The 27,713-nt window shown below is 35.7% G+C and overlaps 1 protein-coding gene across 1 annotated transcript in view; it reads left to right on the top strand.

Annotated features, from left to right (window-relative positions):
- LOC130707054 (peroxisomal multifunctional enzyme type 2-like) overlaps positions 1-27,713 on the top strand; it is a 63,875-nt gene continuing 36,162 nt past the window's right edge. The window contains exons 1-12 of the mRNA XM_057539724.1: positions 1-109; positions 2,042-2,101; positions 3,381-3,402; positions 3,503-3,549; positions 5,066-5,150; positions 6,241-6,428; positions 12,871-12,962; positions 15,576-15,600; positions 17,187-17,315; positions 20,543-20,646; positions 22,089-22,325; positions 24,826-24,877. Of these exons, the coding sequence (XP_057395707.1) occupies positions 25-109; positions 2,042-2,101; positions 3,381-3,402; positions 3,503-3,549; positions 5,066-5,150; positions 6,241-6,428; positions 12,871-12,962; positions 15,576-15,600; positions 17,187-17,315; positions 20,543-20,646; positions 22,089-22,325; positions 24,826-24,877 (1,126 nt within the window). The 5' untranslated portion in view covers positions 1-24. The remainder of the gene's footprint in view (positions 110-2,041; positions 2,102-3,380; positions 3,403-3,502; positions 3,550-5,065; positions 5,151-6,240; positions 6,429-12,870; positions 12,963-15,575; positions 15,601-17,186; positions 17,316-20,542; positions 20,647-22,088; positions 22,326-24,825; positions 24,878-27,713) is intronic.

Below are 27,713 nucleotides of genomic sequence, written 5' to 3'. Positions count from 1 at the left end.
GTGAATGATCTAGGAGGGGACTTCATGGGAGTTGGTAAAGGCTCCTTAGCTGCTGATAAGGTTGTTGAAGAAATAAGAAGGAAAGGCGGAAAAGCAGTGGCCAACTATGGTACAGTATTTGAGAGAACTATACTGCTTGTTTTATATTTCCTCAACTGATGCTGTTTCTCATGTTAATAAGTATTGAGCAAATATCTTGGCATTCCAGTATAATTATGAAATTAGATTTTACCTAAGTCTGCCAAAGATGTTTAGTGACGTATTTTTTAAACTTTTGATGTAGATTATTTCATGAGTCTAACTTTTATTCAGTTGTCTATTTAATATTTTTAATAATGAGCGCATGATATAATCAGTACATTACTGTAGATGTGAATATGAATATGCTCTTTTCTTAAAAGACCTGCCTTAGCTAAAAGGTCTTATGTATTTCTACAGAGTAACATTAAATTCTTCGTTTTAAAATTGCTTTTAAAAAACCTTTCTTAAAGTAATATAGTGTAAGAAGTGAAGTGCCCCCTTTCTGCACCCAGCCTTCATATTACATTCTGCACAGGTGATCATTGCTGTATGCAACTTTCTTATCTCTATGAAAACGTAAGAGTCAAAGTTAGGCATTAGAAATAAAGACAGCAAATACAACCTTTATGTTTGATGTATGGATTCTAATAGTATTTGTAAGGAATCCTCTTGAGTAGATTTACTTTAAAAAGCTAGTGCTTACTGACTTTTCTGCAAATTAGATTGTTTTTATGGACCAGGGAGAAAATTAGATTGCCAGTGACTTTATTCTGAAATTTTAGAGGAAAGGAAATAGGATATGATTTGTTTTGAGAGTTCAAGGGAATAATGAGACAGACATTTGAGTATCTTATTTCCACATTGAGAGTCTAGAAAAATGTTTTCAACTTAAAAAAATTTCTGGGGTTTTAAAACCTATTTTGTAAAGATAAAGATTTCAGACTCTCTTCCCTGCCCCTCAGTTTTGATATTCCACCTGTATCAATCAGGATTCAGTCAAGAAAACAGAAGCCCCTCTCGGTTTTCCAAGTGTGAAGGGTTTTATACAAAGAATTAGAGACTTACCATTGGAAGGTCTGGGCAGGTGCATGTCAGGGAAACTGTCGATGACCATCTCAGCCTGTGGCAGGTGGTTTTCAAGAGCTCACCTAGATGTGCTGTCAGTCTCACATCTGCAGCCTGCTCACAAGATTGCCTGCGTTTACAGTCTCTTCCTACTTTTCCTCCCTTTAAGCGAGTATCTCCTTTTGGCAGATCTAACTCAGGAGCTTATGGGTCCTAGGGAAGGGACCTGGCTCCGCCTGTGATTGCAGAGGAAGTAGAAAGAGGCAATGGTGATGTTGAGTTGACAGCTGACCATTTGACGCACAGCTCTGGGGATATGAGCCCTTCTCCTGGGCTGATTAGCAGAAAATAACAAATCCATAATATTTCATTGAGCTTTACTTTTTTAGTTAGTAATACAAAAACAGTAGGTTTGTTTTCCAAATGTAGTGATACAGAATTGAACATGCTTTTTCAAATTAAACACGCTTCTCCTTCCCTCCCTCTCAAAGTCTCATTTGCATCCTTAAGGGGAAGTGCTTATGTGGCTATTTAAAATTCAACAGAAATGAAATAAAATAGATTATTCCATTTGTCGTACTCGCCACATTTCAGGAGCCACATGTGGTTTGTGGTTACCATGTTAGTGCAGAAATAGAGCATTTCCATCTTCACAGAAAGTTCTGTTCGACCATGGTGTCTTGGATATTATTTGTCAAGTACTTCTCATTTACCCCCTCTCTTTTTTTTTTTTTTTTTTGGGTAGGTTAAAGGATTGCCTTAGGGACTAAATTTCTTTTGTAACATGTTATCATTTATATTTTAGTTTGTTACGTGCCTGCAATATAAATGTATTTTCCTTGGAAATGAGTTCTGTTGAATGAATAGTATCTGTCATGTGCTCTGAGCCACAGAATTTAGAAGTCGTTTGTAAGGGATATTACTGAAGTTTTGTCCTAATTTCCCTTTCCCTCAGATTCAGTGGAAGCAGGAGAGAAGGTTGTGAAGACAGCACTGGATGCTTTTGGAAGAATAGGTAATGTTTCTTTGCATTTATGGTACTAACAGAGCAGCTTCTACCTTTCTAATGAAATATTTTTTATTTCACTTTTGTTTATTAAAAACTCTTTTTTGGTAATCAAATTTTTAGATTTGTTTTAAATTTTAATTTTTTTACATACCCTAATCTTATTCCACAAAGGGCTTGAGGTGACAGTTTTTATGCATGTATGTGTTGAGTTTGTTTTATATTTTTTTGTACTTTAAGAGCCTTTAAAAAAACTTGTAAGTATTCTCTAAGTTTCCTTTTTATAATAATTTAATCATACCCCAAATATATTTAGAAAATAAAAAATAAATCAGTATTTTGGCAATAGAGGACCCAGTGGAATATTTTAGATAATTATAATGATTCAGATGAAAATGATTCAGTATCTTGCAAATTAATTAAGATGAATTATATAAAATAAAAATCTTCATTTTTAAGAAGCATTTCAAGCATTTCAAATATATTGTTTAATTTTCCTGACTTAGTCCCATACATTGTTAGTAAAAGGTTATTGAATTACTAGAGGGAAACTACTGCAGATAAGCCCAACATGTTTATAATCTGAAAAATGTTAATTTTTGTAGTTTGAATATGTTTCCCCCCCCCCTTTTTTTGGTCTAGCATATATATTTTTCTAGCTATATTTGGTTGAGTTTGTGAGAGACATGTTCACATAGTGTCTGACACAGGGATAGAGACCACAAAGTTCTGAAGTCATAAGGTGAAAATAGCCACAAGATGGTGGTTGAACCTTAAGAAACAATCCCTTCTATTTTATAGTGAGAATGCAATTATGTATGAAGACAGGCCATCAGTTTCTAACTCTAATGGTTTCCTTTCTGGGCTTTTGACTTTTGAGTGGCAAGGAAAAATCTTTTAAACTTTTAACTTTCCCAGTGAATTTTGAAGTTAATTGAGGGATGGTTTACGATTACCACTGAATTCTAAGAACCTAAGAGTTGTGTGACTGCTAATTCTGTAAATAAGCTCACAGAAATTTGGCAGGAGGTAGAGGTGGAAACATTTAGGTATGTAGACTTGAGAGGAAAGCACTGATATAATGGGGTACTTATTGTGCTTTTGTGAATCAGATTTTTTTTTACTATAGGTATAAAATTTTGTTCTGCTAGCACTTGTTACCTATTATATCTACTTTTCCATGGGCAGGAGGGAGGCAGGGAACGCTTTTGAAAGAAATGTGTTGTAAGCAAAGGCAAATTAATATGCTTGCTTTTATATTTGTGACTTGAATATTTTTATATTGTAGATGTTGTGATCAACAATGCTGGGTGAGTATTTCTTTTTAAATTTCCAATAAAGTAATGTACATGCAAACTTTTTTTAAGTGTTGACTTTCTCTTCTCAACATATATAATATCAATTTTTTAGAATTTTGAGGGACCGTTCCTTTGGTAGAATAAGTGATGAAGACTGGGGTAAGTTATTTTAAATATACGTTCTCTGGAACATACTTATCCATTTAGCCTTCTAATATTTGATACATTTACACACTTAAGGAAAAACTTGCTTCTACCTATTTTTGCTTCTGCTAATATAACCGATGATGAGTAAGCTTTACAACTGAAAATGAACAGTTGGAAGAAAAGGCTTTTGTGACTTTCGTTCGTTTCCCTTTTTCTCTTTGAGAGATTGTCAGCGTTTTCTTGCAGTATTAGTTGTTTCTAACAGCCTTTTGCATGCTTGTCTGGCTGTGTGATTCTTATTTCAAGAGCAAGAGTAGGCTATGACTACTGTAAGCAGACAGAAGGAAATGCTAAAAAAATCAAAAGGAAATGCTAAAAAACAAAAACTAAAAACGATGGAGATCTGAGAACTGGGTGGGAAAAACCTAGATATAATTTTGAAACTTCTAATAAGTAGGAAAAATTTCCATTAGGAATGTCATGTTGGAAAGATTGAGTTTAGATGATGAACAGTCACAGTTATAAAATTTTTTTATCCTGTTTGCTCTTTTTTGCCCTTACTTTCATTGGCTATCAGAACTAAAACAAGCATTGGTGGCTGAGACGGTGGCAGGCATGGTAACTGAGATGAATTACATCATTGTTTATAGAGTGTGTTTCTGGGAAATATTGCCAGAAGTTCTTTTGGAAGAAGCAAGATATCTTTCTGACTTAGAATTAAGCAAAGACGGCTTTTAGCTTCCAATTCCCTTGTAATAACTGGAGAAAAAAAGGAGCTGAGAAAGATAGAATTTGTTGGCAGAGGGGACTTAAGTCGGTGCTTTGCTTTGAGCTCTGATGGGGCTGGAGTGTGTCCTCTTCTGGTTTCATCAGAGTAAGATTAAATCTGGAATTGTTTGTTTATCTGCATCATCCTCCAAGTTGTCTGTTCATTAGATTGACATTTCAGAAAGCAGGCTTCTCTGTCTCTCTTTTTCCCTCTTTCCCTCCCCCTCTTTCCTACACCTCCACGCCCCGACCCCCAGCTCTCTCTAACTCATTTGCAAATCCTGTTAAAAATAGGGATTTAGGGATATACTGAACATTTTATAAACATTTCTTGATGAAGAACTGAGTGGTTTTTGATTATGCTTTAACTAACGTTTGTGTTGAGTCCCAATTATATATGTAAAATTCTTGGTTATTTGTATTATGAATTTTTATATAAAATAGGCAAAAATTAAAGATGGCATTGCACTTAGATATGCATAGGCATCGTATTTAGGTGGCATTATATTTATGATAAAGTTAGATATATTAGATAATAATCTAATCATAAATTATAGGCAAAATAGGTATGAATTATTGATTGGTTATGTAACTGGAACTAAAGCAGAAATGATTACTCAGAGTGCAATGTGACAATAGCTGATTTTGAATGCTAGGTATAAAATGAACATCTTTGTATAAGTAAGTCTTTGCTTATGTTGATTCTGAGATAGGTCTGTCTAAATTTGACAATATTCATGATAAAAATTTCTTGTTTTAGATATCATCCAGAGAGTTCATTTGCGGGGCTCATTCCTGGTGACCCGGGCAGCGTGGGATCACATGAAGAAACAGAAATTTGGAAGGTAGAGTTGTATGTGGCTGTCAAGGGGGTTTGGAGATGCCGTGTGTGGGTTCTTATGTCCAGAGGAAAAGAATTGCTTTGACGTTGAAAAATACACCTTCAGATATGCACAGGCTTTTTAAACGTAGTTTTGGAAGATGCCTCCCCATTACATTGGTGTCAGTCATAGATTAGCGAGGTGGACAACTTAGTATTTCTTTTCACCTCCTACTTTTCATTATTAATGATTCTCCTGCTATTCTCTGATATTTTAGCAGTACAAACATTGAGGATTCAGCAGTACTTTATTCTCTAACCAAAATATCATTTTTTGTGCCCAGTGACCAACTGGGGAGAGATGAGTGGCTGTTTTCTACTGGCTGACACTGGTCAGACATGAGTTAGTCTTTGTAAACTAGGAACGGTAAGACTCTTATAGTTGCGTCTGTGTGACTCAGACGTGGCAGACCTAGTAAGTGGCCCCATGCTCTCTAACATAAAAGTTATTCCTGTTAACTCAGGGTTCACACACATCTACTAGAAGTAAATTGCGTGTGATATCTGTTCTTATTGGAGAGTTCTAGTATATCTTGATACTAGTAGTTTCTGAAAGTCAATGATAGGATTTACTTGTTCTACTAAGTAGAGTAAGTGAGATTAGGTCAGATTATGAGATGGTATTATTTAATATGAGGCATTTAATATTATCCAGAAAGGGAAAGGAGCAAAGTTCTGAGGACTAAAGAATTAGAACTTCATGATCTAATATTTCTTACTAAAATTTTAACTTGTAAATTGGCAGTTTATTTTATGTTTATAAATACTTATTGTTTTCAGTACATAATGAATATACATTCTTACACTTGAATTCATTTGATCCTGACCAGGGATTCTTTCTAAAACAATAAAATCTCACAGTTGAATTTTGAGAGATTACTTTTATTATTTATATTAATTTAGATATATGAATCATGACTTTAAGAACCTAATGGCAGTATACAGAGTTGCTTTTGACAGGTATAATAGTAATGAAAAAGAAAAAAAAATGCTTAGAGTTGCAACAGTATCAAAATATAGAAAAGATGATGTTGAGAGATTGATTTTCCTTTTAGGATCATCATGACTTCATCGGCTTCAGGAATATATGGCAACTTTGGCCAGGCAAATTATTGTGCTGCAAAGCTGGGTCTTCTGGGCCTTTCAAATTGTCTTGCAGTTGAAGGCGAGAAAAGCAACATTCATTGTAACACTATTGCCCCTACTGCTGGATCACGGTTGACCCAGAACATTTTGCCTGATGGTAAGTAGTTTAGTTTTTTTTTAATGCTGTTCCTCACATACCTGTGTGGCGTGAGCTTTGTAAAAGTGTTTAATTTTTTGAGTAGCTAAAATAATTTCCTTACAATTTAAAAAAGCATAATGTGTAGTTTATGTTCATTATAGAAAATTGAGGAAAGCACAAACAAACAAAATGTGACCCATAATTCTGCCACACTGAGCTAAACTTTTTCTCTTTGTGTAGGTAGACATACATACATTTTTTCTTTACAGAATGAGGTAATACCATTCTTACTGGTTTATAATAATAATTATTTAAAACAATTAATAGATTATGTTTTTTAGGGCAATTTTAGGTTTATAGAAGAATTGAGCAGGTAGTAAAGAGAGTGCCCATATACTCTTCCTCCCACACAGTTTTACATCAGTGTGCTACATTTATTACAATTGATGAACCAGTATTGATCAATTTTTATTTATTTATTTATTTATTTATTTGGCTGCATCGGGTCGTTGAGGCATGTGGGATCTTTCGTTGTGGTGCGTGGGCTTTTCTCAAGTTGTGGCACGTGGGTTTTCTCTCTCTAGTTGCGGCGCATGGGCTTCAGGGTGCGTGGGCTCTATATTTTGTGACACGCTGGCTCTCTTGTTGAGGCACGTGAGCTCGGTCGTTGTGGCACCCGGGCTTAGTTGACCCTCGGCATGTGGGATCGTAGTTCCCTGACCAGGGATCGAACCCGCATCCCTGCATTGGAAGGCAGATTCTTTATCACTGGACCACCAGAGAAGTCCCTGATTGATTATCATTAACTATAGTTAATAGTTTACTTTAGGGCTCACTCTTTAGGTTGTATGAGTTTATGCGTTTTCACAAATGCATGATGTTACGTACCCACGATTCTAGATCATACAGAATGGTTTCACTCTAAAAATCCCCTGTGTTCCATCTCTTCATCCTCTCCTCTTTTTCCCAAATGTCTGGGAGGATTGAAGCTCATTTCTTTTTATCCCTACATAATATTACATGGTATGTAGGTGCCACAATTTGTTTTTTCATTCACCTATCGTGGAACATTTTGATTGTTTCCAGTTTTTGACAGTTGTGAGTGAAGCTGCTATAAACATTCATGTGCAGGTTTTTGTGTGGACGTAAGTTTTCAACTCATTTGGGTAAATATTAAAGAGGATAATTGCTGGATTGTATGGTAAGAGTGTCTTTAGCTTTGTAAAAATTTCCAAACTGTCTTCAAAAATGGCTGTATCGTTTTTCAATCCTACTAGCAGTGAGTGAGAGTTCTGGTTGCTCCACATCTTTGCCAGCATTTATTATTGTTAGTCTTTTGCATTTTAGTTCTTTTAATAGGTGTATAGGGTATTTCATTGTTTTAATTTGCAGTTCCCTAATGACTTATGATGTTGTGCATTTTTTTCCTGTGCTTATTTGCCATTTATTTGTCTTCCTTGGTGATGTGTCTGTTCTTATTTTTTGCTCATTTTTAAATTGGGTTCTTTGTTTTCTTCTTCTTTTTTTTGGGGGGGGGTTCTTTGTTTTCTTGTTGTTGAGTTTTAAGAGTTCCATGAATATTTTGGAAACAAGTTCTTTATCAGATATGTGTTTTGCAAATATTTTTTCCCAGTCTTTAGCTTGTTTTTTTATTCTCTTTAGTCTCTTTCACTTTTGAAGGATAATTTCACCGGGTACAGAATTCTGGGTTGGTAATTTTTTTCTTTCAACACCTGAAATCTTTCACTCCACTCTTCTTTTGCTTACATGGTTTCTGAAGGAAAGTCTGACATAATTCTTTCCTTGTTTCTTTATGCATAAGGTATTTTTTCCCCTCTGTGTTCCTCCAAGGTTTTCTCCTTGTTTTTTCCACAGTTTGAATATAGTATGCATAATAATAGGTGTAGATTTTTGGCAATATTCTACTTGATGTCTTCTGAGCTTCCTGGATCTGCGGTTGGTATCTGTGATTAACTTTGGAAAATTCTCAGCCATCACTGCTTAAAATATTTCTTCTTCTGGGCTTCCCTGGTGGCGCAGTGGTTGAGAATCTGCCTGCCAATGCAGGAGACACGGGTTCGAGCCCTGGTCTGGGAAGATCCCACATGCCGCGGAGCGACTAAGCCCGTGAGCCACAATTGCTGAGCCTGTGCGTCTGGAGCCTGTGCTCTGCAATGGGAGGGGCCGCGATAGTGAGAGGCCCGCGCACCGCGATGAAGAGTGGCCCCCACTTGCCTCAACTGGAGAAAGCCCTCGCACAGAAATGAAGACCCAACACAGCCATAAATTAAAAAAAAAAAAAAAAAAAAAAAATTAAAAAAAAAAATTTCTTCTGTTGTTTTCTTTTTTTCTTCTACTTCTGGTATTCCCATTATGTGCCTGTTCTATGTTTTTATTTTAATTAATTAATCGATTAATTTATTTGGTTGGGCCGGGTCTTAGTTGCAGCAGGTGGGCCTCTTTAGTTGCAGCTCACAGGCTCCTTAGTTGTGGCTCGCAAGCTCCTTAGTTGCAGCACGTGGGCTCCTTAGTTGTGGCATGCAAACTCTTAGTTGTGGGATCTAGTTCCCTGGCCAGGGATTGAACCCGGGCCTCCTGCATTGGGAGCGTGGAGTCTTAACCGCTGCGCCACCAGGGAAGTCTCAATGTATCTTTTGTAATTATACCACAGTTCTTGGATATTCTATTCCCTCTTATCTTTTTGTCCTTTTTTCTCTTTGCATTTCATTTCACTTTGGGAAGTTTCTATTAACATATATTCAAATCAAGCTTACTGATTTTTCTTTTTTCATTTCAAAATGTTATATTGTTTTTGTTTTTTAGCATTTCCTTTTGAATTTTTTAGCATTTCCTTCTGTCTGCTTACAGTAGTCATCTGTTCTTGTAAGTTGTCCACTTTTCTCCATTAGAGCCCTTAGCATGTTAATCACAGTTATTTTAAACTCCTAGTTTGAAAATTCCAAAATCTCTGCTATATTTCAAGCTGGTTCTGAGGCTTGTTTTGTCTCCTCAGCCTGTACTTTTCTTGTCTTTTAGCATGCCTTGAAATTTTTGTTGAAAACTGAACATGATGTATTGGGGTAGTAGAAAGTGTGATATACAGAGCTTTATTGTGAGGTTTCATGTTTATCTGGCTAGGAGTTAGGTTGCGTTTATTGGTTGCTGTAGCTGTTGGTGTCAGAGGCTACAGTTTCCTCTTTGTCGTTGTTTTTGTGTCCCCTGTTGTCTTTGGGTTTCCCTAGGTACTCTTTGTGTTTGCAGCTCTCTCAGTTGTACTCCACTGTTGTTATACTGGAGGCCTGTTGAAGTGGCTGTAAATTATGGCGAGGGGAAGTGTTCTATAATCTTATGATTAAATCAAGTTTTTTAGCAGGTCAAAGTCTCTGGACTCTGAGCTTCAGTAGAGTTTTTTAGCCTTTTTTTTTTCTCCCCTTATTTGAGACAGGAAGGCTAGAGGGGTTCCACTAGTCTAATTGCTCTTCCCTTAGGTCAAATAAGGCTCTGGTAGCTTCCCTTGAGGATAGGCCTTTGTTAAGGAGAACAGAATGCTCTGGGCATATTTCAAAATGATTTTATCTTATTGATTTATTTATTTTGTTACCCTCTCCCTTTTTCTCTGTAACATTTCAAAGCAAATCTTAGATGTTGCATTTCACCTAATAAATACTTGGAAATGTGTCTCTAACAGATATGGACATTATAACCACAATGCCAACATCACACCAAATAAAATAATTCATTACCATTGTCTAATACCAAATTTATATGAAAACTTCCTCGTTATCTAAAAAATATCGTTTTAGAGTTAATTTATTCCACAATGATCTAAACAAGGTTCACAGTCGTTTTGTTACTGTATCTCTTAAGTTTTATTTAACATATGATAGTTCATTCTCCTTTTTGAAAAAGTGCCAATTATTTGTTGAAGAAACTGCGAGTTCATTTGTCCTGAAGACTATTTCTCATTCTTGATTTGGATTGCCTTTGCACTTTTGTGGAAAATCAGTTGACCACGTAGGTATGTGTGGGTCTATTTCTGGATTGTCTGTTCTGTTGTATTGATCTGTGGGCCTGTCCTTTTACCAATACCATGATGTTTTGATTACTATACTTTTATAGTAAGTCTTGAAATCAGGTAATGTGAGTCTTCCAACTTTGTTCTTTGAAAACATGAAATATAAAGTTTTAAATTTAAAAATTTGCATGTATGATTGAGAGCCAATGCTTATTTATTTAGTTATATAAGAAATAGAATACTTGACTGGTGGAAAACTATGGTTTTTGATACTCCTGGTTTTAACATATTTCTAAAAAGAAAATATCTATAATACTTCAAAATTAGTTTCTGTGAAACAGTACAAAACAATTGATGAGTGAAATTACTTTAGAATTAGCTGCTTCATGGCATACAAATGCTTATTCACAGTACCATTTTACTTCCCACGTTTGAGCTAACATTCATTTTAGAACTTGGGATTTGTAATACCAAGTATGTACTTGCTAGCTTTTCCTAAGAGCTGTGCCTAACCAGTTTGCTTTAGTGTAGAATAGCTATTTGTACCTGAGATCTAATTTTTTTTCCCTTTTCTTTTGTCAACAGGGCCATTTAAAAACGTCCCTTATTTTAAAAACTCTTTATACTCTCATGTCTTATTGAAGGAATTCTTGTTAAAGAACTGGATTATTTAAGTATAATGCTACATATATGCACAACAGTGTAGGTTACTGGCAAGAAGTAAAGCATCAAAATGTAATGCATAGTCATGAACTCACTGCTCAACCCAAGAATTGGAACATTACTTGCATCTAACTTTATACCTTCTATTCTGTTCCTCTGCTTCATGCCAAGAGATAACCACTATTTAGAATTTTATGCTTATCATTTCTGTGCTAGACTCCTACCTTAGTCACTTTTTGCCATTGGCTGTAGACTTTCTTGAGGAAGCAGCAAGTTTCCAAGAAAATATTGAAAACTTTAGCTTTTAAATTTGCTTTCCTTTGGGAATGTAGCTTCCATTAATTTTGACCTCTAGAGATGTTAGGTCACTGTTTAATGTAGTATCTTTTATGCCCACCAAACCCTAGTGAAAGATGTTTGGAGAATAAGATCTACTTTAGACAAATAATTTAATGTTTCTGGACCTGCTTTCTCTTCTGTAAAGGAAGAGAGTTGTTACAGATCATTTTTAAAAGCCCTTCAGATTCTGAATTCCTGTTATTTTAAATTTTGGTATTTATTACTTTTTTATAGTTCAGAAAAAGCCGAAAATTTATTTTGCCTCAGCGTTTTTCCTCTTTTCCTCTGAAATATTAACTTACAGGCTGTCAAAGGAATTATTTGTTAAAGAACCAGGTGTTATGAGTAATGTGCGGAGACATTTGCAATTTCATTTCCCCCTTTGAAATATATTTGAAAAATGGAAAGTCATGTATGTGACTTACATGTTTCTTACATGAAATGAAACATAATCTTAGGATGAATACCCATGAACTAACTTCCCAAGCTGTATTAGTTATTTACTGCTGTGTAATAGATTACTTCAAATTTTGTGGATTAAAACAACAAGTATATATTATCTCACAGTTTCTGGGGTCAGGAATACTGTAAAGTGAAAGGTTCTTAGAGCTGCTCTTTAATTTACAGGGACTGTAAATGTCATCTTTGTCACTTTAAAATATAAAACTGTATTTTGTCCCTTCACAGTTAAAATTTACATTTATTTGATTCTTTAAAGATTATAAGATGTATTTACAAATCGTGTCTCATTTGAGCCTTGCAACAACTTAGTAGAATAGGCAGGTAACGCATTTTAATTACCATCTTACAGATGCAGACACACGTCCAAGAGAGTTGAGCGCTGTGCTCAATGCCCTAAATTGCCTACATGGCAGGGCCAGCAGTAAAATCTAGGTGTTCATGCTCCTTGTGTAGTACCTTTCTGCTCTGTTAAGTTGCTCACAGAAGGTATGCAACAGGAAAATATTTCTTACACTTTGTGACTCATCAGTCACGGTTGCAAGGTCCATTTTCCATCATCTTACTGCCATTACAGTTGTCAAGGCTGTTTTGTAGTTTTCTAGCTTCTGGGAGAGCAAAATAGTTTTGGGAAAGAATGATACCTAAGTTCATTATGCTATGTATGCCTTTGCTCACCAGTCTTTGCCAAGGCAGCTTTAACTTGTCTTCTAAACAGTACGTTACCCATCTTGGAAAGGTATATCTGATGCCTTCTATGTTAGAAGCCTGAATATATCCATTGGGATGAAAAGATTCTTCTAAAAGCCTTGGATGTTAATACTAATTATTTATGTATATCTAATTTTTTTCTTATTTATTTAAAAAGTCTCTGAACCTATAATTTTATAAGTGAGGAATTTTCAGAAAGTAAAATGATTGATTGAATATGTATATATTCTTATTGATAGTTTTTTTTTTTTTTTTTTTGGCTATTTATTTCAGATCTTCTGGAAGCTCTGAAGCCAGATTACGTGGCACCCCTGGTCCTTTGGCTTTGCCATGAGAGTTGTGAGGAAAATGGTGGCTTGTTTGAGGTATTCTGCACCTTTGCACTTTCTCCCAAAGCAATATTTGTGTAATTAAATATAAAAAATGATTCAAAAATTAGTATTTTCCAATTGTTCACATTTGTAAAAATCTGTATCAGTTGGTATCACTTGTATATTTTTTAATATTATGTATGTGTTACAGTTAAGGAACAAGTATGACTAATGTCCTTTTTTGAGAAAGTAACAGCAACTTTGTAAATTGTTCTTCCCTAGTTCTTCATTTCTGATATTCTTGTCAAATGAAAATGTGACTGGCTGGTTTGATGTGTTTAGTCAGATACAGAAAGTCTCATTTGGTTAGAGATGCTGAGTAGTAAAGTGAAGGGACAGAGGTGGTGGTTTAAAGTCAGCCAGGCCAGGTTTTGATTTCTTGCTCTGGTAATTGCTGGCTCGCTGGAATATTGTACAGATTAACCTCCCTGAGTTTTAGTTTTCTTGGGGTTTTGTTGTGAGAACTGGAGATCATATTTTTAAACTCTTAGCATACCTAGCAGTCACCCCTCAATTTTAACTATTATATCAGTATAGCAGGAATTCAGTCTGGGTATGATAGATCAGTAAACACAACTTACTATTTGTATTAACTTTAAAAATAAACTTTGCTATGTTTCCCTATCGCAAAGCTTTACATGTTTGCTATAAAAATAAAAACCACACATAATCCTACCATCCAGTGAGGTTCAGTTTTCACTCTATAATCAAAGTCCCTTTAGATTTCCTTATGCTGTTTTATATATTTTTTGGCCCTCATTTGAGTTTGATCTCTTTTTTCTTTTCTAGCATAAACTGTTATAGTTTAGACCACCCCCCTTTATTTGATTCTCTGTGGTAATATAATAATAAACCTGTTGCATGCAGAATACATGACATCCAAAGATATTTCTTGGTAGCAAAATTACCTGGCTCAGTTTGAAGTGAATGATATATTAGCCTGATTTATTTGAATAAAAAGCTGTTTAGTAAATGAAAAACAATCTACACATGTCTATGCAGAGATAGGCACCTCTGCTTTCTTAATCACAGTCGTTGATTGTGAATTGTGGAAAATTAGAGGTGGAAAGAACTTTACAACTCTAGATTTAGAGAAGAGAAATTTAATAATATCAAGCCATGTGGAGCTCCAAATTTGGTCTGCCTGTCTTTTATCTCATTAAGGAATTAAACAAAAATTCTTTGTCTTTTACATTTATATTTGTTATTAATTCTGTGACCAAAAATAATATATGCTTTTTGTAGAAAACTTCAAATATATAGGGGAGTTTATAGAGGAAAATAAAAATCACCCACATTACCACTATCGAGAGATAACTCCTGTTAATATTTTTATGGATATTCTTTTCCAGTCTTTTATTAGATGTGCATTTTACACGAGTAGTCTTTTTATTTTAGGTATACAATTTACACACATACCCAGACATGCACAGATAACTAGGATAATGCTGTAGATGAAGTTTTGTATGTTGTTCTTTTATTTTACTATACTGTGAACAGTTTTAGTAAGGGACATTTGCTGTGTGAGATTGAGTGCAAAATACAGTAAGAGCGGTGTGTAATATCCTGACTTAAACCTTGAATGTAAATTGACACTTTGTTTGCCAAGTTTTGATAGATATCTAGAGTGGCAGATAGAGATTTTTTGGATCGACTGGAGCTGTCGTTTCTAGCACCTGCGAGGAGTTTGCAGCTTGTTGCTTCACTCCCCAAATATGATAAAAGATGATATTTTTCTTGCCTGTTACCAGTACCACTGCCACTTTAACTACTCTGACAGCATCAAGGCCGATCATCCTGTTAATATACGTAAAGGAATGAGTGATTTTTAAAAAGCCATACCCTTGAGCGTAGAGCCACTGAGAAGTGTGCTGTCTGCTGGTACAGTTTCTTCTGTTATATGCATGTGGAACACTGTAGTTGTGGTGTTTGAAGATATGACAAACAGATTTTCTTACATCAGACATTTTCTTCTGAGGATTTCCTTGAATGGCTTCTAGAAAAAATACCATCTTTCTGTACGGTGATTAATGTATTTGGTCATTTGCCATATTTCTATATAAAGGTGTTTCATTAAAATGAGTATATGTAGTTCATTAAGTCAAATCCTGGCTTTATTTTTCTTTGCTTTTTATTTTTTTTGATTCATTAAGTCTTTCTAGAAGGACATGTATTTCAAGTGATGTGCTGGGCAAATTTGGTATTTATATTGTTTAACCTTCATGGTTACTTCATGAAGAGTGTATTATTATCCTGATTTTATATAAGGGGAATCTTGAGTTTAGGGAAGTCAAATTATTTGACCAGGAATCAGACAGCTAGTCTGTAGAAGAACTGGTATCGCACCTTGGTTTCTGTGCAAAGGCATGCTTTTCTACTACATGCATTTCTGCTATATCGTGTTGCTTTATTTTTCTACTCTGATAACATGAATAGTGCAAAGTCATGCCGGCCAACGGAGTTTTGTAGAGCTGCATTATTTTCATCCATTGTCATCTAGCATTCTGATACTCGTAAAAAGATAGCTGCCTGTTTTGTTAATTTCATAAAAATTCTATTAGTAATTTCACATTAGATGGTATAACTTCTTCCTCCTCTTTTTGGTAGGTTGGAGCAGGATGGATTGGAAAATGTAAGTCCCTTTTGGTTTTTGGTTTGCCATACATTATTTCCATATCTTTAAACCTGCATATCCAGGTAGAGCTGGGTAAAGACCTTGTCAAATGCCGAACCATTGGATTTAGTGCACGCATAATCAAACTCAAACATTGTTATAGCAACAGGTCTTCTAAAACATGGAAGTTGTCCTGCAGGCCTGTGGTATTTTCAAGGATCTTTTCAGTTTTTTTCCTATTAGCAGTGCTTATTCAATATTTGTCCTGTCCTATTCAGAACTGGCTGTTTCTTCAGGCAGTACAGTCTCTCTTTATATTGATGTTTGTCTTCCCATGTCTCCGGCACCCCACATGCTTGTTCAGCAGAGTAGTGAGTGGGAGGGAGGGTGTTTTTTGAAGATGGGGAGAGCTCTGTCCTAGGCAAGTTCTCCAATTCTCTCAGTGATTCTTTTCTTCCTTGGAGCATGAGACATCAGAAGGAGACAGTGGGGAATCACACTGGACAGCTTTCTAGAAGAGAAATTGCAGCTGATCTATAGAAATTATTCTCCTTCAGCCCAACAGTAAATTCATCTGGCTTAAGTCCTCTTTTACCCCAGTTCTTAAACCTTGTGAGCTCCAAATTGGATAATTACTTTATGGTGTTTAAAAAAAATTGTGAACATTCCAATATCCCAATTCAAGTTTTCAGTTGGATGCTGGTATCAAAATTAATTGAATTATTTAAAAGGCTGCCATTACTGGATGACATTGTTACAACATATTGTAGAATATTATTAATGACTGTTCTCTAAGTTATGAAGTAACTTATTCAAACATTTTTAAGTGTTTTATGACATCTTTTAAGAAAGGAAGATCAGTTGTTGCAATAAAAGCTGTATATGGGACTTTATCAATAAGAAACCTCTAGAAGCTTCTGTCATTCCCCAGGACAAATCTTCAATTTAGTAATCATCAAAGTCTGACCATTCTGTTTAAATAAGGTTCTGTTTATTCCTCAGGCTTTTTAAAAAAGACACAATGTTAAAAATTATCTTCATGGAACTTACGCAGCAATGGTGATTTTTGTGAATCTGGGCAATCTAGTTGACTTCCCATGGACAAGGAGGAAGAGCAAAGGGAGGAAACGGGAGAACTATGTGGGGTTGTCTGATATATTAATTTGATTATCTGGAGTCTTTGGCCTGTTATCACCACTAGTTTTCAGTTTGCTATTCAACAAAGCTCTATTCTGTTCTGTTACCTTAAAGTGTATTATCTAAGTGATCTGTGGTGATGAAGACAGTCTTTTGGTGTGATTATATATAATTTAACTTTCTGATTCAGCATTTCATCCTACCTTTAGTAGTATCTGGCATAGTCAGAGGAGGGAGAGGTTTTCCCTTCAGCTTCAAATATTAGAAAAAGAAATTTGACATCCTAATGGGTTTGTTATTCTTTTAAAAAAAATTTGTAGTAAAAATCTTTAGAAGTTAGAATCTTTTTTCCAAATTCCATTTTTCTTGAAGTTAAAAAAAAAAAAATTCAGGGGACTCATGAATTCTGCTTTCTGTCTCCCTCTTAAACTATGTGTTCAGTATCTTAGTTTTGTTTCTATAACCAGTACGATGGGAGCGGACCCTTGGAGCCATTGTAAGACAGAGGACTCAGCCAATGACTCCTGAGGCGGTGAAGGCTAACTGGACGAAGATCTGTGACTTTGATAATGCCACCAAGCCTCAGAGAATTCAAGGTAAAGAGTCCCAAGTCAGTTCGGTCCTGGTTGGGGAATCAGAGGCAACAAAGCATTCTCTTCTCTTATGGAATTGTCTTCTTAATTGTGATAACTTAGATGCTCAAATCATCTACAGCACATTTTCTGCTCCAGTAGGTATTAGAACTCTCCAATTTAAGGTATGTATGTTACTCCCACTGTCAGTTTTTCAGTTTTCTTATGATCCTGATTTTTTGGTATATGTGTGATTGAGAGGATGGTAGGAGGTGTTTACCCATTTGTGCTCAATGCATCTTTTCCCCATCTGGTGGTTGGTTTCAAAGTCTTGCCTTATCTAATCACATGCTCCTTATCTGACCTGATTTTTCTTTATTTCCCCAAAAGTTTATTTAAGTCTTATATTATTTAGGCTTAGGTCTTTTCTCTCTAGTGAATAGATTTTGCTTTGTTTTAGCACTTTGTTTTTGCTACTGTTTCTCTGCCTTTCTAAGATGCCTCTTATTCCTTTTATCACCTCTGCTAATCTCGGTGCTTCTTTAGAAAAACTCAAGCCCCAGATGTTCAACAAAACCTCCCCAGATATTCTGGGCTTCATTGATCTCTTTCTTAGCTGAACTCTTACAACTTGAGCGTCTAATCATGACTGCTTTCCACTGCTTTTGTTTCATAAGTGTGTGGTTTCTTAGCTGCATAATAAGTTCCTTTGGAGGCAGAGAATGTATCTTGTATGTCCTTTTGTATTTGGTGCTAGTATAGTGCTGAACTCATAGAAAGGATTTAGTAAATGCTTGTTACCTTGAATTATTGAATCATCTATGATATGCCACAGGAAGAGATGGCCAATAAAAGTCACATTATTTTTTCTAGTATAACTCACATATGTATATAGTATATGAAATTTAAAGGACCTTTCTGGGAAGGATCATGAATCAGGATTATTTTACAGAAAAATCTTTTTTTTTTCCCTTCCTAGTATTATATTTAATGTTTGATAGAAGAATATATCTGAAAAATGACTGTTCTTTTTTTTTTTGTTTAATCCCAATGTTACTTTCCTGTCTGCTGGTACACTCACTGAAATTTTCATTGTACTTTTCTCAATCAGAGGATAACATGATTGTTATGTCATTAGCGGTAGCATTTTCTGTATTCTTTTTTTAGGTATTTGAGATAAATTTAGTCTCCGAATAGCAGTCACCTATCAATGAAAATTAGGAAAAGGAAAAAGGAAGAAATATCTTAAAAACTCTTCTCTGAGGTCAGAATTCCATTTCATTACCTTAAAAGTATTAGACTAATATAAAGAAAAAGCTAAGAATGAATTATATAGTTATAAATGAAAAGATACCCCTAGTATTTGAAGTACAGTTAGAAAAAAAATCTTACACTTTCTGTAGAATCACGACTTTCCAAGCACCCATTTTATCATTCTCATTTTACAGATGATGGAACTAAATCCCAGAAAAGCTGAGTAACTGGCCCAAGCTTTCTCAGTGTTTGAGCCAAGAGTTAACTCCGGTGGTCTGTCTTTGAGTACAGTACCGCCAGCCTGTACCGAGGTTACTTTCAGTTAAATAGCCTCCCATCTAGGCAGCAGCCTAAATGGGGTGGTAAGAGGAGGATTGGTAGGCAAGAAACCTACCTAGTGTCACCAGGAATGGCAGAGAGCCCTGGTCATCTCACATTCTGTAGTTTAGTTATAGTTTTTGTCTGAGTTTAGAAGGAGGCCCGTATATCTAAGGTTTGTTAGAAAGGTCCCAGAGCTTTTGGAACCTTATGGCATATGTGGATACTCCGTGAATCTCCTTTATTAACCTTTTAGACCCCAGAATAGCAGCTTCTGAATTCTGTCCGTAGTCACTGGTCATAACGGTGGTTTTCTCTGGAAGAATTTTCAGTAATATTTTCTGAGCAGTTACCTGTACAGAGACCTGGGGGGTAATCTTGACATTGTTACATCCTGGAGGAGGGGTGATGGTGGGGAGAGAAGGAAAATTAGTTGTCCCTCCACCAGATGGAAATTGCACATCTGTGGACAAGGATCTGACTTTACAGAGTTGTAAAATCACTCAAAGACTTTGCAAAGCTCAGAGCCTCTTTGGAATCATAACGTGGGGAGAGTATGTTGGAAACACCCTGTTATCTTTGGTCTATTCAGAGCCTTTCATGATTTTTTCCTGCAATAGCCTGACATCATGCAGTCAGTTCATGAATGCCCGCGAAGGTTCTGCAGCAGGCTTGCTGGATGTTATAGGAATGATCGTCTAAAGCATTGTAGCTTTTCTTAGTCACGTCTGTAACAAAAGCTTTCTTTTTTTTTTTTTTTTTGGAAATACCTTACATTTATTTGGATTTCACCAGGAGAATATTAGCTCTTTAGGATATTTGAAAGATGATGCTTTTATGATCTTTATGTAATAGGTTTACCAAAGCACTCTGTCTTATTTAAATTCCAGTGATCCTAAAGAGAAAATTCAATTCGTTCATCCTTACTTATCCTGAAGTTGATGGACTTGAATCATTCATGATTTAAAATTTTTTTCAGTAGAAATGAAATATAGTTCAACTATATAGGAAAAATCTGGAAGTTTGTCCTGTAGGTCACTATTTCAATAGCACTGTAAAATAACTGGCTAGATATTTCACATATGCAAATGCTCTTCCCACACCATAGTGGGACTGATTTTTCTTTTAATTAATTTTTATTGGAGTATAGTTGATTTACAATGTTGTGTTAGTTCCTGCTGTATAGCAAAGTGAATCCATTATACGTATACGTATATCCACTGTTTTTTAGATTCTTTTCCCATATAGGTCATTATAGAGTATTGAGTAGAGTTCCCTGTGCTATACAGTAGGTTCTTATTAGTTATCTATTTTATATATAGTAGTGTGTATATGTCAATCCCAGTCTCCCAATTTATCCCTCCCTGTCTCCCTCTCACTTGGTAACCATAAGTATGTTTTCTACATCTATAACTCTGTTTCTGTTATGTAAATAAGTTCATTTGTACCATTTTTTTAGATTCTACATATAAGTGATATCATAGATATTTGTCTTTCTCCTTCTGACTTAACTTCACTCAGTATGACAATCTCTAGGTCCATCCATGTCACTGCAAATGGCATTATTTCATTCTTTTTTTATGGCTGAGTAATATTCTGTTGTATATATGTAGCACATCTTTATCCATTCGTCTGTTGATGGAAAAAAGCATTATTATTGTTATTTATTCCTTTTTTAGAATCAATTGGCGGTATAATTGAAGCTCTAAATAAAATAGATTCAGATGGAGGAGTTTCGGCAAATCACACCAGTAATGTGACATCAACAGCTACATCAGGATTTGTAAGTGGAAGAGAAAGCCTAATGCTTTGCCTTCTCTGGAGACTTTTTCTTTTCTTTCCTTTTTTCTTTTTTCTTTTCTTTTATGCAAAAAATGCTTTTCCAAGCTATTAATTTATTGTTAAATAGGAAAGGTGAGTGACCATAAAATTTTATAGAACATGTACTGAATGTTTATAAAATTTGAATGAACATAAAGCTAAAATATTAAATGTAACTTTTACTTTCTCTTCTTCAGTGTAATAAACAAGTGTTTTTTTTGTTTTTTGGAGCATTTTTGATAATCGTCCTTCAGTCACTTTCTAACTCTTTAGAAAAGGATATTTAACTTAGTGCCTCTTTTGAGTCATTTCTTTTAAGGAAAAGCATTGGTAGGTTGTATTTTGGAAATATTTCAACATGGCTGCAAGTAAAAAGTCTCCCATTGTGTCAGAAATTCTAATAGAGCTGTGGTTATAGCTCTTGTGAAGTTTGCTGATTAACTATCGCCAGTACTTCTTTTTTTAAAAAAAAATTATAGTGCATAAATAATAAGAAATAAGTCATTTGACATATTCAGTTGTGGTGTTTTGTGACTCAGGGGAGACATAGTGATGAAATAAACAATCTAATTGTAACCCTGAGAATATGATCAGTTTATAAATGTGATTTTACTTTAGAGCAGGGGTTGGCAAACTTTTTTGGTAAAGGGCCAGATGGTAAATATTTTAGGCTTTATGGACCACGTACTGTTTCTGACACATTATCTTCTTTTTCTTTTTTTAGACCACTCTTAAAAAAATGTAAAAACCATTCTTAATTCTCAGCTGTTGTTTGCTGACTCTTGCTTTAGAATGAAAGTGATCAAAAATTGGACATGATTCTTTTAGAACCTAACATATGCTTCACAAATTAGCTAGGCATGTCATCACTAAATAGAAAAATACAATATCCAATTAGATAAAGGACAGTCCTGGGTAGGAGCTTACAGTAAAATCTAATTATAACCAAAACCATTATGAGGGAGTCTGATTTACAAGCATTAAGCAGTGTTTTGCTCATCTGTTTATACTGACTTTTATAAAATAGATCTTATAGAGCCATTCATTATCCCTGTTTATAATAAGTTTTTTATTTTTTGTAATTTTGAGTAGCTAACAGTCACTGTATTACTAGGCTTTTCCATCATCAGAGACAGGAAAGTTGAAAATGAGATGTACTATCTGTTAGCAAGAAGCAGGCAAGAAAAAAGTACTTATTTGTAAATGAGGTCTTTTTCCATACATTATAATTGATTTTATTTAAAAAATGTAGTGAAACAATTATTATACCCTATCATATTTACTAAAATGATATTCTATTCACAAAGCTAAGTATGTAGCAGTTAATAGTTTTGAAAAGTCAGAAATTTAAAGATTTGACAAGAATATCAGTGAAAAAAATAACTTTCTGCAATTGTTCCATAGGCTGGAGCTATTGGCCATAAACTTCCTCCATTTTCTTCTTCTTATACGGAACTGGACACTATTATGTATGCCCTTGGAGTGGGAGCATCTATCAAGGAACCGAAAGATTTGAAATTTATTTATGAAGGGAGTTCTGATTTCTCCTGTTTGCCTACCTTCGGAGTTATTCTAGCTCAGAAATCTATAATGGGTGGAGGATTAGCAGAGATTCCTGGGCTCTCAGTCAACTTGGCAAAGGTATGCATAATAAGAAACCTTTATTTTGCTCTTCTTCTCTTTCTTTAAATATGATTGGTAAATGTCACATGCTGTGTGTGTGTGTGTGTGTGTGTGTGTGTGTGTGTGTGTGTATGGTGTCTTAATACAATAGTTTATAGTGGTTGATTCAAGGATAAAGGTTTAGCATGTCTTTTGATTTTTCTTAAAAAGAAAAAAAGGGTAGAGAGTTAGTTGAAAAGGCAAGCAAAAAGAAGACAACAATAATTATGTACAGTCCATAACCCTGGCATAATGTTACTAATTCTCTCTCTGCCATTACATGCTATTTGACCAAGGGTAAATAACTTCTCTAAGCTTCAGTTTCCTTATGTGTAAAGTGGGTATGATAATCCTTACCTGACGATAGTGATGAAGGAGCAAGAGTGAAGAATATTTGAAGCAGAGAGAACAGGTGTAAAAGGCCCCGAGGCAGGTGCATACTTACCTTGTTTTTGGAACAGCAAGGGGGTTGATACAGCTATAGAATGAGCAAGGGGGCAGTGGTAGGAGAAGAGGGCCTTGTAGTCATCATAAGAATTTTACCTCATACTCTGATTAACATGGGAGGCCATTTGTAGTGCTTTGAACTGAGGAGTGGTATGATCTGGCTATGTTCACTCACAGGCTCATTTTTGCTCCTCTGTGGAGAATAGATTTATGGGAGCCAAGCATGGAAGCAGGGAAACCAGTTTGGAGTTGATTATGGTAATTCCAGCACTAGTCTGGATATGCATGGACAGAAAGAGGAGTCAAGGAAGAAGGTTTTTGGTCTGGTTAACTGGGATGATATATATGCATATATACCCATATATTTAGAATTAATTATGTACAATGTATTTAACATGTATAGTAGTAGTAACATGTATGATATATTACTATGTATAATAAAATAGATCTATACAGTTACTTTAAGGTGGGGATGATCAGGAGTTGGTTTTGTACAGATTTGAGATGCCTATTCTACATTCAAGTGGAGATATACAGTGGGCAGTTAAATATGTGAGTTTAGAGTTTGCGGGGGAGGCCCTACTGGGATTGGTAGCATTTAAGTGAGATTTAAAGACATGAGGCTGGGTGAAATCACCCATGTGTGAATGTAAGTAGAGAAAAGCCTGAGTTTGGTGAGAGGTGAGAGGTGGAAGAGATGAGGAGGAGTGAGCAAGAGAGACTGGGAAAGAGTGGCTGGTGAGGTATGAGGTGTATCAGGAGAGTGTGGTATTTGAAAAGCAAAGTGAATAAATGGTTTCAAGAAGGGAGGAGCAAACAATTGTGAGAAGGCTTTGGGGTTATTTTATTTCTTGAAGTGAGGGTCAGGCCATGAGTCCAGTTGATAACTGTTGAATCGTAGACTTTTGAACTGATTTCTGTGATTTTGACTGATTGGAGAACCCATTTACTGGAGGATCGATTAGCTCATTGCTGCTCTGAGTCTATGAGAATCTACGGTTATTTTATTAAAGTATTCGATGAAGTTGGGAGGGAGGCAAGAAATAGATGCCAGGCAGTTTGTTGTTTTAGTCACTCTCCCATGGTATTTGTTGCATACAGTTCTTCTGTTTGGGTAATGTCAGTACAAACAATTAAAGTAAATGTTTCAGAATTCTTCCTCAGAGTTGGAAGGAGTTGGAAATCATGAATAGTGTTCAAAATCTGTCACTGGGAATGATAGCCGTCTTGGGATTTGAATCCCAGTCTTCCTAACCTTGAGCTTCCAGGTCGTATGATAGTGAGGCAGTCCTTCATTTGTCCTCCCATCACTACCCTCACCCCTTTTCTTTTTCCCTTCTGGGTTCTGAGGAAGACTGGGAATTAAACTGTCCCATAGCAGTTGAGTGTGGTCATTTGGATATATGGGTCAGGTTTTGTTTTTACTGTCCTATTGTATTCCTACATATATTTTTATATTCTTGCTTTGATACATTGAAGTTAAGTGGCTCTGATGTTGCACGGGGTCTTTAGTATTTACTCTTACACTAAGGAAATGTTGACATTGGCAGTGCTTTTACTTGACTGTGGTTGTAAGATTTATATTAATGTTTTGGTTGTGTCATTTGTATTTGGCAGGTGTGACCTGAAATTACTTTACTAGTACTGACCTATTTGTTCATTTTTATTCAATAGATATTTATTGGATACCTGCTATGTTCCAGGCGCAGTGACGAGCACTGGAAATGCGCCTAGTTTAGTGTCTCCATTGGCAAATAATCCACAGTTATCAGTCAACAAAAATTTATGAATGTCAAGAAAGAACACAAATGTATCTTTTCTATTCTAGAGAGCTGACAGTCTTTAGATTGGGGGACTGATTATTTCTGAATCATATAATTAAGAAGTGGGAGCCAAATTGAGACAGATAGTTTGGGGGAAGTAGTCGCGTGAACGTGTGGACAGTGAAATGCCACTTGTGATTAGCGGTATCCACAGAAGAAGCTGTGGAAAAAGAAAGTCTACTAATAAAATTTTGCTTACCCTAACGTAGGTTCTTCATGGGGAGCAGTACTTGGAGTTATATAAACCACTTCCCAGAGCAGGTGAGTTCTTGATGGTTTTATTTTCTGACTAACCTTCCAAACTGTGTCAATGTGTTAAACTGGCATAGAGCAACCTAAATAAACAATATTATAAGTTATTTATGTGCATGTCAGCCATTAGAGTAGATTGATGTTAACTAGTACCTATTTTGGTTGCCTTAAACTTTGTCCTATTTGAATAGTCTTATTTAATAAATTATTTCAAAATACTAAACATCTGGTCAACAATTGAAAGGAGCATATTCTGTGTGTGTCCTAAACTTAGTGATTGTGTATAATCAGTTATGATTCCCATGAATATGATTCTTCATTCTTTTCTCAGGTATTTGTGTTGGTACTGATTTTCATAAGGCAAACAATGTTAAAAGATACAGAATGTCTTGTAATTAACTTTTTTCTATTTTCTTTTAGAGTAAGTAAAACCAAGGCTGTCTTAATAATCAGTTTATTTTTCTCAATAATATCTTACTTGTTCAGTAAATCTTCTCGTTATCTTTTCACTTTACTTTGATATGTTTGTTTTATGTTGCTACTCTGATGTCAGAATATTAATTATATACTGACCATGTAAGGTGGTAAAATAAAAAAAAAGTCTTTTTCATTTCACATTATATAATGTAGAGGTCAGCAAATAGCTAGAATTATACTTTAATTTTTTTTGAGATTTTAATTAAAAAAAATTCTTATTGCTTAATGCTGAATAGTTCTGTTTCAGTGTTAGTGTTACTTGTTTCTGGTTGTTTTTGTAGTTCTTCCCTGTTTTTTTTTTTTCTTCTTTTAGTTTTTTCCTTTGTGGTTTCATGCTTTTCTTTTGCTTGTGTTCCTTTCTCTTTTGTTTTTGGGTATCTGTTGTAGATTTTTGATTTGTGGTTACCATGGGGCTCATAGATGTTGATCTATGACTGTGTTTATTTGTTTTAAACCAGGTAGTCCCTTAAGTTCAAACACATTTTAAAAGCTCTACATTTTTTACTCGCTTCCCCCGTACTTTGTGTTTTTTTTTTTTTTTTAATTAATTAATTCTTATCGCTGTGTTGGGTCTTCGTTTCTGTGCAAGGGCTTTCTCTAGTTGTGGCAAGCGGGGGCCACTCTTCATCGCGGTGCGCAGGCCTCTCACTATCGCGGCCTCTCTTGTTGCGGAGCACAGGCTCCAGACGCGCAGGCTCAGTAATTGTGGCTCACGGGCCCAGCTGCTCCGCGGCATGTGGGATCTTCCCAGACCAGGGCTCGAACCCGTGTCCCCTGCATTGGCAGGCAGATTCTCAACCACTGCGCCACCAGGGAAGCCCCCATACTTTGTGTTTTTCATGTCATAGTTTACATCTTCATGTTTATCCCTTTACTGATTATTGTAGTTATACTTGATTTTACAATTTTTTTTGTTTTAGTCGTTGTACTAGCTTATTTAAGTGGTTGAGCCTCAGCCTTCCCTATATATTTGCCTTTACTAATGGGATTTTTTCTTTTCTATAGATACTTAATTCTTGTTACAGCTTTTTCTTTTCCACTTAGAGAAGACCCTTTAACATTTCTTTTAGGGTTGCTTTAGTATTGATGCTTATCCAAGAAGTTCTTTATCTCCCCTTCAATTCTGAAGGATAATCTTGCTGGGCAGAGTATCCTAAGTTGTAGGTTTTTCCCTTTCAGCACTTTAAATATACCATGCCACTCCCTTCTGGCCTGCAAAGTTTCTGCAGAACAATCAGCTGATAGCCTTATGGGCATTCCCTTGTATATGCTCTTTGTTTTTCTTTTGCTGCCTCTAGAATTCTCTCTTTAAGTTTTGCCATTTTAATTATGATATGTCTTGGTGCGGGTCTGTTTGGATTCATCTTGTTTGGGACCCTCTGTGTTTCCTGTACCTGGCTGTTTCCTTCTTCAGACTTGGGAAATTTTCAGCCATAATTTTCATTAAATATACTTTTACCCCCGTCTCCCTTTCTTCTCCTTCTGGGACCCCTATAATGGAAAGTTGGTATGCATGATGTTACCCCAAAGATCCTTTAAAATGTTCTCATCTTTTTTCTTTTTGCTGTTCTGATTGGGTGATTTCCATTTTCTATCTTCCAGATCACTTATGTGTTCTTCTGTATCACCTAGTGTGCTGTTAATTCCTTTTAGTGTGTTTTTCTTTTCAGTTGTTGTATTCTTCAGTTCTGATTGGTTCTTTTTAGAATTTTCTAGCTCCTTGTTAAAACTCTCACTGTATTCAGCTATTCTTTTCCATAATTCAGTTAGCATTCTTATTACTAATGCTTTGAATTCTTTATCTGGTAAATTGTTTGTTTCTATTTCATTAGTTGTTTTTTTCAGGAGTTTTCTCTTGCTCTTTCAGTGGAAACAGATTCCTCTGTCTTTTCATTTTGCTTATCTATTTCTTTATCTATTGAAATTTGGTGAAATAGTTACCTATGGTGGTCTTGAAGGGGTGTTCTTTTGTGGGCATGTCCCTATACAGTCTGCATGTGCCCAGTGGCATTGATGGGAGAGCTGGATTTGATGTGAGCACAACTTATGTCTTTTCTCAAGGTGTGCTGGCAGCTGTCATTTTGGTAGGGGGTGGAGCTGGAGATGGAGGGGTAGGGCCAAGCCAGATGTTAGGTAGAGCTTCCCCTCTGCTTAGTGGCTGTTACCCCACTATTTGGTGCGGGGGCAGGTCCCAAGTTGCTGGAGCAGAAGCCCGGAGGGTCGGGTCTGAGCTGGCTAAGTTTCCTTTAAGTGTGTGCTTCCTCCCCCTCCCAGCATTGGCACCCTTACTCCAGAGGGGAGCAGTGGTGGAGCAAGAGGGGCGGGTGTGGGTAATCAGTGACGGTCGGAGCATGGTTTTGTTTTGTTT

Source organism: Balaenoptera acutorostrata, chromosome 2, assembly GCF_949987535.1.
Source record: "Balaenoptera acutorostrata chromosome 2, mBalAcu1.1, whole genome shotgun sequence".
Taxonomy (NCBI): Eukaryota; Metazoa; Chordata; class Mammalia; order Artiodactyla; family Balaenopteridae; genus Balaenoptera; species Balaenoptera acutorostrata.
Note: the sequence above shows the minus strand (reverse complement) of the source record. Positions and strands in the feature narration are given on the sequence as shown.